The sequence below is a fragment of the Liolophura sinensis genome, chromosome 7 (genome assembly GCF_032854445.1).
Source record: "Liolophura sinensis isolate JHLJ2023 chromosome 7, CUHK_Ljap_v2, whole genome shotgun sequence".
In the NCBI taxonomy this organism is placed as follows: domain Eukaryota; kingdom Metazoa; phylum Mollusca; class Polyplacophora; order Chitonida; family Chitonidae; genus Liolophura; species Liolophura sinensis.
The window spans coordinates 43,939,411-43,952,052 of record NC_088301.1 but is presented as its reverse complement, the minus strand read 5'-3'; the positions used below and the strand labels follow the sequence as shown (position 1 = coordinate 43,952,052).

Here is a 12,642-nt window from a genome sequence, read left to right as displayed (position 1 = left end):
AATTTCTATATTTAATACCTGTGTTGGAAAAATTAAAACAGTTAGTCAATAACAATAATTTGATGTTTTATCAAGCTAACCTTGTGCCATTTAAAAATATCATTAAAAATTTAACTGGTGCACTGTACATCCAATCTAATCCAGGACACTTATTGCAAAGCTGTCAACTGTTGAACATGTGCATGTACTTTGGCACAGGTGTAGTGTCATTTCCCTCGGTCCAGTTTATTTACATGGTACCTAACATTTGTGGATCAATGAAGTGCACCAGTTAAACCAGGATGCTGAGCCTCTCTACAATGAAGCTCTGTCCCATGCTTGGAAGACCCTAACGAGAGAATAACAAATGTCACAACTCATGGGCTTAAAAACGAGAACAGGACCCTCTCGGCAAAAGTCCACCAAAAGGATATCCTGCCAGGTGTTTTGCTGCTGCTGCTCACAGAAATCCTGCTTTTGGTTTTTGTGTACACTCATATTACAGGATACAGATGTTACCATAAACATTTCCAGCATACACAGAGATATTGGTTTGTCCCATCAGATTCTACACGTTTAGGGCATGACATCTGATGTGGCCAAACATTTCAGACATACAAGTTATTCGTATTGTCTGATTCTGAGATTCTGGCTGCCGTCATATTAGTGAAATATTCCTGAGTACGGCGTAAAACACCGATCAAATAAATAAAATAAATAAATTCTGAGATTTCTATTGATCTATCAGAGGTTTTTTGAGGCTTTTACTGTAAAAATCTACATTTTTAAGTAAAATCTTAAAGTATGTACAGTATGTGAAGTTATCTGTTACATTAGTTGATTAACGAATCAAGGAGCAAATGAAATTAAATGGACTGATGTGAAATCCTGTTTAAGGTGGGTCATAAATAGTGGTCACCTTTTCTTCAATGCGGCCACTGTGGATATGCTGTGTACTCTACATGGCCATTTTCAGTGAGACATTCAATGAGATCCTTTAAATGAAGAGCAAGCTTGCAGGTATTTACTTACGCTCTGATAGCCTGGGCCTCAGCATTGTCTGTTCGGAAAAAGTCATGACTCCTGTATTTGTCAGTAGCTGCCCTCCTAAGCTCTCCTACATTGAAAGCTGTCAACACAACAGAATGACATGAATATAATTCACATTTACAAAATCTGTAGACTTCATGAATATATTGGTCACCACATATAGGGACAGGCATCTGGCAAGCCCTCTTTGTGAAAACACTGTCTTACTGCAAACTGCCTCAAGCAAGTACTTTAACATATAAAACTTTCTTTCTTTTTGGTTTTTGCTCAGTCTTAATAAATACTTCCCCTGCTTCAACTGTTCTCAGGGTGTTTGTGGTGATGTTTATTTATTCTATTGTTCCTTATTGCCATACTGAAGACTTTTTAAACTGTATGATGGTAAAACAACATAAAATAACACCAAAATGGTGGAACAAAGTTTAATGATCTTCAATGAACATTTGATCACACGACCAGCTACATGAGCATCATTGAATGCTAACATTACCTCCCTTGCTGCTAGGATGACAGCAGGTGGGGACGCCACATGAGATTAGCTTTTGAGGCGAGAAGCTTCAAGAAGTCGTGCCTTGGCAGACAACTATATCCTAGACAGCAGACTGTCCAAATACAAGACATTAACATGGAGAGTTGCAGAAGTTAAATATTTTCAAATTATAGATATTTGATGGAGGTTCCTGTTGAACATGTATTTTCAGAAGGGTGAATTAAAAAAAATCCTCCCAATGGTTCAAAACACTACAGAACTTTTATCTAGTTCAATTAAGTTAAATGCTGAGGCCTATTTTCAACAACCTCTGACATTTACCTGCCTAAACGTTTAATTGTTGAATTCTAAAATGCGATACGTCGATTCCGCAAGGCACTTTGTGGAACGAAGTGGGCTTGTAAATCCACTCTAAAACAGCGGCACATGCCAATTTCTGTTTGGACTGAAGAGAAAATGATTCTTCCAATCACTGACACACGTTTAAATCCATTAATGACTAGTTATATGCTGAAAATCTGGTAAAGTGTTGACTTTTATCTCTTCAAAATCGCAGTGTGCATGTCAGACGCATCAAAAATTGGGATTGTCTCAGGCCATGCGCAGGAAACATGGATAACACGTACATGATAGCTGCAAGACTTGACTGGAACATTTAGAATTAATTTTTCTTGCAAATTGTTCTTTCTATTCTACATCTGTGATGACTGACGAAATCATCAATAAAGTTGTCACTTAAGACTGGTTGCATGGTCTTGTATTGTTAGGTTGATTTCTGGATATTTTGGCGCGAGGTTCCAGGATTTAGTCCACCCCATTCAAAATAACAGCACAAAATTATTTTGACGATCGAGAAGGAAATATTTCTGTGAATTTCAACAACATTTCAACTCGGAAATGGATTTACACTGGCAGGAGTGGTAAAAAAGGTTCTATTCTCCCTAAGGCACAGCAGAGTGCCGCCATTTTGCAGTGGATTTAACGGTCAACTCCCTTCTGCAGAATGGGCCTACCGCATTTCATGATTAAATGCTGAGGCAAGTAAATGTCAGAAATTGACCTCAACATTTAATTCAATTCAACTAACCGTTTATCCTGATCTTTTCAAGTCCATCTCTCTGAAGGTAGGTTTTTTAAACCTCTTAACCTCGAAACTTGCCAATTGCTATTTTCAGAGGTTTCAACTAACCACACCTTACTCCTAAAAACCCACCATTTAAATGAGAAAGCGACCTAAAGGGAGGTAATTCAGTGCAACTCTTTTGTCACCCCTTGGTGAGAATAAGCAGAAAACAGTGCTCATTCAGTCACTTTGGTAGCCTCACATGAAGTTCCCAAGAGATCATTTTATTTTCCAATAACATTTACCTATTTATCTGATTAGTGTTGACATGTACATGTATAAACACACACACAAAAAAACAAAAGGCACATTAAAAAATTTCAGAAAAGATGTAGGCTCTACCACTGTCAGGGCCTTTACACCCTCACACCTACACAAATATACACACTTATTATATAGCTATAAACATGGTCCAATGAAATCAGTCGGATCGTACCACGTGACCATCCTGTACTTGAAGAGAGATTGGATCCCGGAGAGCCGTATTTTTTCGTACTGAATGGTAGCAAAGGGAGGTAACTTCAAATGCTAAAAGCATTGGACAGTGGGCGCTGTTGAGTTTATTGTTTGCTCTCCACATTTTTGTAAACACTGATGAGAAAATGTGCACGGGGAAGTAAATTTCATTCTTTCTTCATATCCAAATTCAGCAATATACGAAAGCAAAGATCAAAAGCAACTTATGAATAAACAAGCCCTGGATACAGCGCATTGCCTGCTGAGATCAGTGAGACCAAAAGAATTTTCTCCAGCCTTACCGAATCTGTACCTGTACCTTTGATCATTATCTTTGCATGAGACTGAAGTTCTCGGACAGGTTCAGCTATATAATACATAGGTCACTTTGAAGTGTTATGTGCATTACAGAGTGGTATTGTACTTATCCATGTTGTGTTGGAAATCCACACTGACCTATGTATTATTACACAATGTATATTACTAATGTATATGCTCAGCTCACCTCTGGTATCAATGCCTATCCAGTTAAGGTAGCGAGTCAGCTTCTTAGAGATGTAAGTCTTGCCACGGGCAGGCAGCCCCACCATGACCACAACGGTTGGAACCTGGACCACATGTGGGCACGAGGCTGGAAAAATAACAAAAACATACGGCCAGATTAACAGTAATGAACTCTTTAGAGGTGGTTAACACACCTGTGTGGCGCAATGACAAAGGAGCCTCTCACCAATGCTTCCTCTCTGGCCGTACGTGGGAAGGTCTGCGAGCAGCCTGCAGATGGCTGTGGGTTTCCCTCAGTCTTTGCCTTGTTTCTTCCCACCATAATGCTGGCCGTTGTTGTGTAAGTGAAATATTCTTTAGTACGGCATTAAACACTACTTAAATAATTAAATAAGAATACATATATGTTGGAGGTATTCTTAAAAATTTAACCAATATGGCTAATACATCATACCACTTTAAATTACGATAAATGAATTTTAGTAATATTTTACAACAGAAAAACTTTTTCTTTTGGGGGGTGGGGTGGGGGGTGGTGTGGGTAGGACATCTATCATAATTAAATTTAGTTTTTTTGGATTGTTGTTCAACTATCAACAATTTTAAATCATGATTAAATCAGAACAAAAGGTACTTAGCATGCCTGTATATTTTGCAGAATTCTACAATTGCTATGGCACATGTTTTTCACCTTCACGTTATCTGTGCATGTATATGGTTTTGGGCACTATACATGCATCATGACAAGTGACGTGAACTTTTCTTTTGAGAAACATTTGTCATTTTGGTCTCCATCAAAAATCATCTCATACACGCAATGACTCCACAGGAAAGCACCATATACAGCTTATTATCAAAGCCCTGAGAATAATGACAGCAAGGGAGGCTTATATGCATGCCGAGAACCTTTAAAAGAGAAGTACTGAAACAACTCGGTCACAACATGCTCCAATTTATTATTCAAGTCACCTAAATAGTTTGACATACGTGCATTGAACTATACACACGTTTCATGCTCCAGTATGTAAGGATGCCCACCTAGTCCGGGCACCGTAAGCTGGGTTTTGATTGACTTCACACAAAGAACGAGTCTTTACCTCAATCTAAAGACTTGTAGGAATTCAGGTGTAATTGTGCTTTGGATCATGTTATTTATTACTAATGGTCAAACATTCTTTTACAGTTCATGCACTAGCAATCCTTTCTGCACGGAATGTGTCCACATGCACCTGTAGATATCTAGTGGAGAAAATCTTAATATTGCGATAGTTAAACTATCAGTAGGTATGAGTAAAAATGCTCAGAAAAGTTTAAAATTCACATACGCAAATGACCAGATAGGTCATAGGTCAGATTTGCTCTAAATCTGAATTTATAAAACATAGTCTGATTTGAGATAAGCACAGAATGAGATTACTTTCACATACTGTTCAGCTTGAAAAGATGTAAGTTTCAAAGTTATACACCACTACAGTACCAACCCACCTCCTTCACCATAAGTTTAAGGCCTGCTTAATTTGATGCTTTATTTTTGTTTAACTATGTTCATTTAACACACACTGTAACATTGGTATAATATAATGTGAGGCTTTATAATACTACATGTATCATAAAAAGAAAATAATAAATAATACCTGTGAATGACTGATTGATTGATTGATTGTTGTATATGATACAATATTTTTTTCACTTATACCATGGCAGTCAGAATAACAAGTGGAGAATCTGCTGTATGCCCAAGGAAAACCACTAACGTGTGGTAAGTTACTGATGAACTTTCCACTGAGTGTACAAATGGTATTTACTGATCACTAGGTGATGCAAAAAATCCTACCAGACCCATGGACTGCTTATTGTTATCAAGGCTCCTAAATACAGTGAGAGCAGATGAATCTAAAAATTCCCTGTCCAAACCTGGGTTTGAACCTATGCCATGTGCCTCACTGATAGGAGTCCTTGACTTAACTCTCTGAGCAACCATCACAAAATCAATAACTATATTTACTGGCATTGTATTTTAGTCAAGACAATGTTTCTCTATAACTAAGAATGGATGAATTCTGTAGTATCTGATCACAGGCTGATGATGCACATACATGATGTATATATATATATATATATATATATATATATATATATATATATATATATATACATACACACACATACACTGCATGTGGTAAAAAAAATATCATTCTTTCTTGCAACATATGTATGGACATTGTTTGAGAGAATTATATGTATATAGACATGAAATGTTACACACCTCATAATAAGTAAGAATCATAGATGATGTGTTAAATCATAAACATGTACACGTCTTTATAATCATGGAAAGATAAATACCCATACAACGCCTATAATCCCAGTATTCTATTTCCACGAAGTACAAACAGGCATAATTATTCTAAAGTGGTTTATATGGTGATGACAAGATTTAATAGTACATCATGTCCTCTACGTATTTTCACACATGCAGATGTAGAAAAGGGAAAACAGTGCACTCTGTCACCTATGTACATGCAAGTATAGGCTACATGTACGTAACATGATTAGGAACTACATGTCATGTAATGATCTCAAGTTCACCTTCAGCAATTTGGCAAAATACCATAACAACCTAATATTGTACCAGCCAAGCATACAGACAGCTGGCAGGCTGGGTATGGAAACACATAACAGTTACCAATTTTTGAGAAAAACACAGGTACAAAACAGAAGCCAGAGGAGTCAGAATTTCCAAGGTCAAAGGCAACGACCTTGAACACAGAACACTCCTAATTGCAGGTGGACTCCTTTTTCCACATATTTATCAAATTGAGATATCAACTCGACTTAGACACTACTCACCAGTTTTAATTCCATCCCACACTTGAATCATTAGCTAAATGGATGATGGATTAACAAGAGATGATAATGTACATTTATGGTATATCTAATACATGTTTTAAGCACCAGCTTCAAATGAAAGCATTCAATAAATAATCATTACATACTATTGACAAAAGATTGACAGCTTACCCATTATGCAATGTAATTTGAATGAATACATCTTGAAAAATGAGACTATGGTTTTTATTTGGTGAAAAAAAAAGAAACCACATATGGTTTTTATTAGGTTGTGTATATCTAAACCCTTCTGTAATCATTTAAAATTCAGTGCAGTCTGTAAATAGTTGTGACATTAATTCTTCCACAGAGTAAAATTCCAAAGCCTGTCTTCCAAATCAAAATAACGATGGGCATAAACATGCATATCATTTTTACGTCAATCTGATGCAGCTACTCATAAATATACATACATGCAGATGTACTAGGATTTGGAATCACCTAGGAAGAGTCAATGAGATGTACTTATTGGATAAATAGGCAGAAGTACCCCATCTATCATGTCTGCTAACTTCAAGCACTCCGTAGACTGACGTATGTGCAGGGCTGCCACTGAGCACGTACACACCAAAATATTGATGTTTTAAGCCTACCTTGTGAAGAATATTTAAACAAGTCGATATGGGAGTAACATATTCAGCCATGCAGAACATTAGCTGTAACAGCTTCCGAAGGACTGAACAATATATAAAACTCCACACAACATGTATATCATACAGGTACAAGACACAACCCTTATGTTTTGATACAGATACCTGGAGAGATAGCTTTCATTTACACTTTTGCCTAACGAATGGCTTTGAAATGTCACGTTAAAACAAATTATAACATCAATGTTTCACGGTTACCAAATGCCTTCCTTTAACACTTGAAGAATGAATCCCTTACCTCCTATAAGATGTGTCCAACAGTTTAAAATTTTCATATTTTACATACAGTTAACATGCACTGTCAATTATAGTGCACATATACAAGTACATGTACATGGGCTGCTGTCCATGGGACTTTCTAAACACCACTATAGATCAGTGCACAAATATTGTGCCAATTTGACTGACATTCAAAACAGACATGATAAACATTTGTATTCACCATATGCAGTATTTTGAAATAGTCAGAATTCCCCGCAAAAAAAACTAAAATCACACATGATGTAAATATACATGTTTATAAAAAGTGTACAATATATGCAAATTAAGTCTGGATACATGCAGTTTCCAAGAACAAGAAGTGACAAATTACTTTAATCATTTAAAATTATTAAATTACATTAAAATCAATAAAAAAAATAAAATAAACTAAATAAAATAATAGAGTAAAAAAATGTACGATATGGGCGCATTTATTTTTTTAAGCAATTCAAGTGTCCAATCTCAATGTAATGGCACTGCAAACAGTATTAAACATTATTATTAGCACACACACATGAATTTTTATATACGAAAAGACAGTTTGCTCACTCACAAACTGTACTTATACTGTATTTAACCAATACACAGGCTTACTTTGTTATCTCAGTCTCAAACCACTAAAGTATTCCCCCACCCCCCCAAAAAATAGCATGTTCTTAAGATCTACATGAATCTGTACACATCTACAGTTGACATGCTGGTTCACATAAATGTATGTAGTGATGGCAACCATCCTATATGCATATCTGACCTCAATTGGACTGGCTTTCACATGATAGTTCCCTACCATCTTCCCGCTGACTGACTTATTGGACCTCAATTGGACTGGCTTTCACATGACAGTCCCCTACCATCTTTCCGCTGACAGGCATATCTGACCTCAACTGGACTGGCTTTTACATGATAGTTCCCTACCATCTTCCCGCTGACTGGCATATCTGACCTCAATTGGACTGGCTTTCACATGATAGTTCCCTACCATCTTCCCGCTGACTGGCATATCTGACCTCAATTGGACTGGATTTCACATGATAGTTCCCTACCATCTTCCCGCAGACTGGCATATCTGACCTCAATTGGACTGGCTTTTACATGATAGTTCCCTACCATCTTCCCACTGGCTGGCATATCTGACCTCAAGCGAGAATGTACATGTAAGCTCCCTTCCATCTTCCCATTGGAATATCTGATCTCAATTGAACAGGCTTTTACCACTGGCTCCTCACCTTTCCCTAACCTCAAATCCACTCCCACATCCTAAATCTTCACATCATCAATGGGGGTGTGGGTTGTGGAGGGGGGGGGGGTTGTTGCATGGCCAGCTGGATCTTGCTCTAACCTATCTATATCCCATATGATACACACATGTAGCTAGTAGGTAGGTAGGTAGGTAGAAACATTGGTTGTATGAGGCGAACTGTAGATCTATCACGAAAATGGCCTTGGCTGATATTTACAGCAAAATTAAAAGACTGCTTCATAGAAAATTGATGGAATATGCAAAGATATTAAAGTACTTTGTCAGGTCAAAAAATTCCAAGTGAAAAATATTTCATAAAATAAGAGAGCAATTTGAATGTAAATAGACAAATACATGTATACTTATTACTGCATTGGCACATTTATTCAAATTCACAGACACATGTAAGGTTAAGTACAGAAATGGATAAGAAAAGAGAAAACATTAGGTGTGTAGCATGATTGCAGTTAAACATACATTGTACTTACAAATATGGTTCTTGGCAGATTGGTAGTAAAAATTTTGTATATTTATTAATTACATGCTGGCCAGAGTCTGGCCAATTGCCACACCTGTTCCTATGCTTACATACACGTACATGTACATTCATATATTTATCTCAGCATCTCAGCCGTGACTTTTTAGAAGAACATGAACATGCCCAGTGGGCTAGCTGTTAATCTGGCAACTATAGCACTACTAGGCTGCTCTAGCCACAGCTCTGACAAGTACATATACCATTAACTACTATGCTCCTGACCTTCGCTAATGTTCAGTACATGTTTATGTAAGATGATGGTCGATTTCTTTAGATACAATGTACAGGTATGACAAGATATATATGACATGTTGACCTGCAAGCAAAATTATTTCATTTCAGTAATTGTTAAAAGGGTATTTGTTGGATAGTACATTTCCACTGAATACCATACAAGACTACATCATTTTCTGGTCATAGGTTATTGCAGTTTTCAGTTGTGCTTTGTGGAAATAAGTCTGAATGCTTTTGTACAATGAGTATGGAGGTAAAACTATAGTTAGACCCTGAGCAGGGTACAGCCTACAGATTTAGATACAGTTCAGAAGTGCCAGATCTATTTCTGTTCATCAGCTGATTCTGAAGGTTATTTGCTTACAACATGTTCACCTGGATTGAACGCTCCTCAGCTGACGAGCTTCCTTGAACGATGCGACCACCTTTCTTCGGAATTGCTGATAACGTAATGCAGGTGTTCCTCCTTCTTCAGGTTCATCTTCCTACATATGATTGTGTAGCCTTAACAGAAGCAGCCACGACAGAATCGAGTTTCTCATCATGTCTTAAACTGCAAGCTTGTATCTTTCCCTACATTTGGCAGAATTTTATGGAAGTCAAAACTGACAACATGCTTTTGTTTGCATGAAACTTTATAGGTATCTGAATGACATTAAAATCATAATGTCTATGATACATACAGTTAATGCAATTCAACAATCACAAGAGTACTCAGGTCAACACTTGTCTTAGATGCTCCTAGATACAGGAGATGTTTCTAGTTGTGGATATATTCAGCAAACTTCTGCAATATATTGCGTTCCTTTCAAATCACAAGAGCAACATAAATTATGTTAACACAATTTTAAAGGTAACAACATAAAAATCCTGAAAATATACACAGCGTTCATATATAAAGGTAATTCTATACAGGCATGAAACAAAAATGTTTACATATACATGAGTAAATCATTCACAAATTATTGCATACACCTCCGTACAAAATACAAAAAGTTTTACATCCCACAGGTGAAACAAACACAAAAATTTGGTAAACACACAAATACAAGAATCAAAATTTTTTGCATACACAGGAGTACAATATGCGCACACATCTTCATATGCGCGTATATAAATATGAGTACAACACAAATGTTTGCATACATAAAATATACACATAATTTCTGCATAAACACGAGCATAAAATACACAGCTTTTTCATATTGTATATCTGCACTGAAACATATCCTTAATAGAATAAATGCAAAATAAACCTAGACTAATACCACATCACATCCCACCCTGTCATAGCTTAGTGACAGACCCCAGATGTCACATCCCATCCTGCCACAGCATAGTGACAGACCCCAGATGTCACATCCACCCTGCCACAGCATAGTGACAGACACCAGATGTCACATCCCACCCAGTCACAACATACTAACATAGACAGCAGAGGTAACATCCCACCTGGTTATATCATACTGGGACTCCAAAGGTCACACCCCACCCAGTAACAGTGTAGTGACAGACCAGATGTCACATCCCATCCTGTCACAGCATAGTGACAGACACCAGATGTCACATCCCACCCAGTCACAACATACTGACATAGACAGCAGAGGTAACATCCCTCCAGGTTACATCATACTGAGACTCTAAAGGTGACATCCCACCCAGTAACAGCATAGTGACAGACACCAGATGTCACATCCCACCCAGTCACAACATACTGACATAGACAGCAGAGGTAACATCCCACCAGGTTACACCATACTGAGACACTAAAGGTGACATCCCACCCAGTAACAGCATAGTGACAGACACCAGATGTCACATCCAGCCCAGTCACAACATACTGACATAGACAGCAGAGGTAACATCCCACCAGGTTACATCATACTGAGATTCTAAAGGTGACATTCCACCCAGTAACAGCATAGTCACAGACACCAGATGTCACATCCCACCCAGTCATAGCAGAGTGACAGACACCAGATGTCACATCCCACCCAGTCACAGCATACTGACAGACACCAAAAATTGACATCCCACTCAGTCATAGCATAGAAACGACGCCACCAGAGATCACATCCCACTCAGTCACATCATACTGACAGACAGCCGAGGTCACATCCCACCTAGTCACAGCAAAGAACCACCATACATAAGAAATCCCTTGCAATATGTTAAGAAAATACAACCATATATCTTTAAAAGGGCACTTCATAAACTGTCATTGTTATCACATATAACATCCCGGCAATTGCAGTAAAAAAAAAGTGTTTCCATAATTCCAGTTTTAATATATTTACACCACCTTGTTGTAAAGTTCATTCATAAGCCAAAAAATATATCTTGTTAATGTCCACATGTGAATGCATTATTTCCCATATCAGGAAATGTCTACTGTCTTAGCCTAAGGCTTCAAAGTCTACATAACTATAAAGTTAAAATAAAACTATCAATACACAAATACAAAGTGGACTGTGTAATTTTGAGAATATCAACCAAAATGGTTTGAGATTTAAACGATTACCTCCTCACAAGACTGACAGAACAGTGTGACCGAAAGCATATGTGTTTAACAACATGGATTGTATACTGGTTATCTGGTTGACTTAACAAGGCTGTTCATTGACAACATCATTCATACACGCACAGTTAAAGTAAGCTGAACAAACACCGGTTGTGGCTGTGGAGCACCGGTTTTGATCAGTTTTATACTGGACGCTGCACCATTCAGTGATCATTGAATGGTACCTTGGAGGCCATTTCAACAAAGGCTACAACCACATGGCAAAGCAATAATATAAAAGCTTGAATTGGTCAACCAAGAAAAATGGCCTAAAATGACCAATGACCATTTCACATACACTGCACATGAACATGTGTACAAGTTTTTTATTGTCCCCTTTAACAATTAATCCTTGATGAGTGGAAGCAATCCTTCTTGTAAGTCTACGTTCAATTCAGTAAAAATCAGTTGTAATCAAAACAAAATTTTAAGCTTTGGCATGAAGTTCAGATTATGCGGCATCCTGAAAATGATTTTCACTGTAATAATATATTCATACATGAAGTTTACAACCTGTTTTTTTTTTAAGATACTGTAATGTTGCCTTCACAACAAGCACTTTGGTCTAAGTTTAAAGGAGGAGAACAATTAAATATCAGACAAATACCATTGAAAAGGGTATGCATTTCCTCGCAGGTGCATGCCATAAAGAAAAAATTTTAATATGT

At 37.3% G+C, this 12,642-nt stretch overlaps 1 protein-coding gene across 5 annotated transcripts in view; it reads right to left on the bottom strand.

Annotated features, from left to right (window-relative positions):
* Positions 1-12,642, bottom strand: part of LOC135471155 (6-phosphofructo-2-kinase/fructose-2,6-bisphosphatase-like) — a 67,978-nt gene that overhangs the window by 36,745 nt on the left and 18,591 nt on the right. For all 5 annotated transcript variants that reach the window (XR_010444415.1, XR_010444416.1, XM_064750248.1 and 2 more), the window contains exons 2-3: positions 3,604-3,729; positions 1,012-1,108 (exon numbers count right to left, since the gene is read on the bottom strand). Coding sequence is in view for 3 of the 5 variants with exons in the window: in XM_064750248.1 (XP_064606318.1) it covers positions 1,012-1,108; positions 3,604-3,729 (223 nt within the window). In the remaining 2 variants the exon portion in view is untranslated. The remainder of the gene's footprint in view (positions 1-1,011; positions 1,109-3,603; positions 3,730-12,642) is intronic.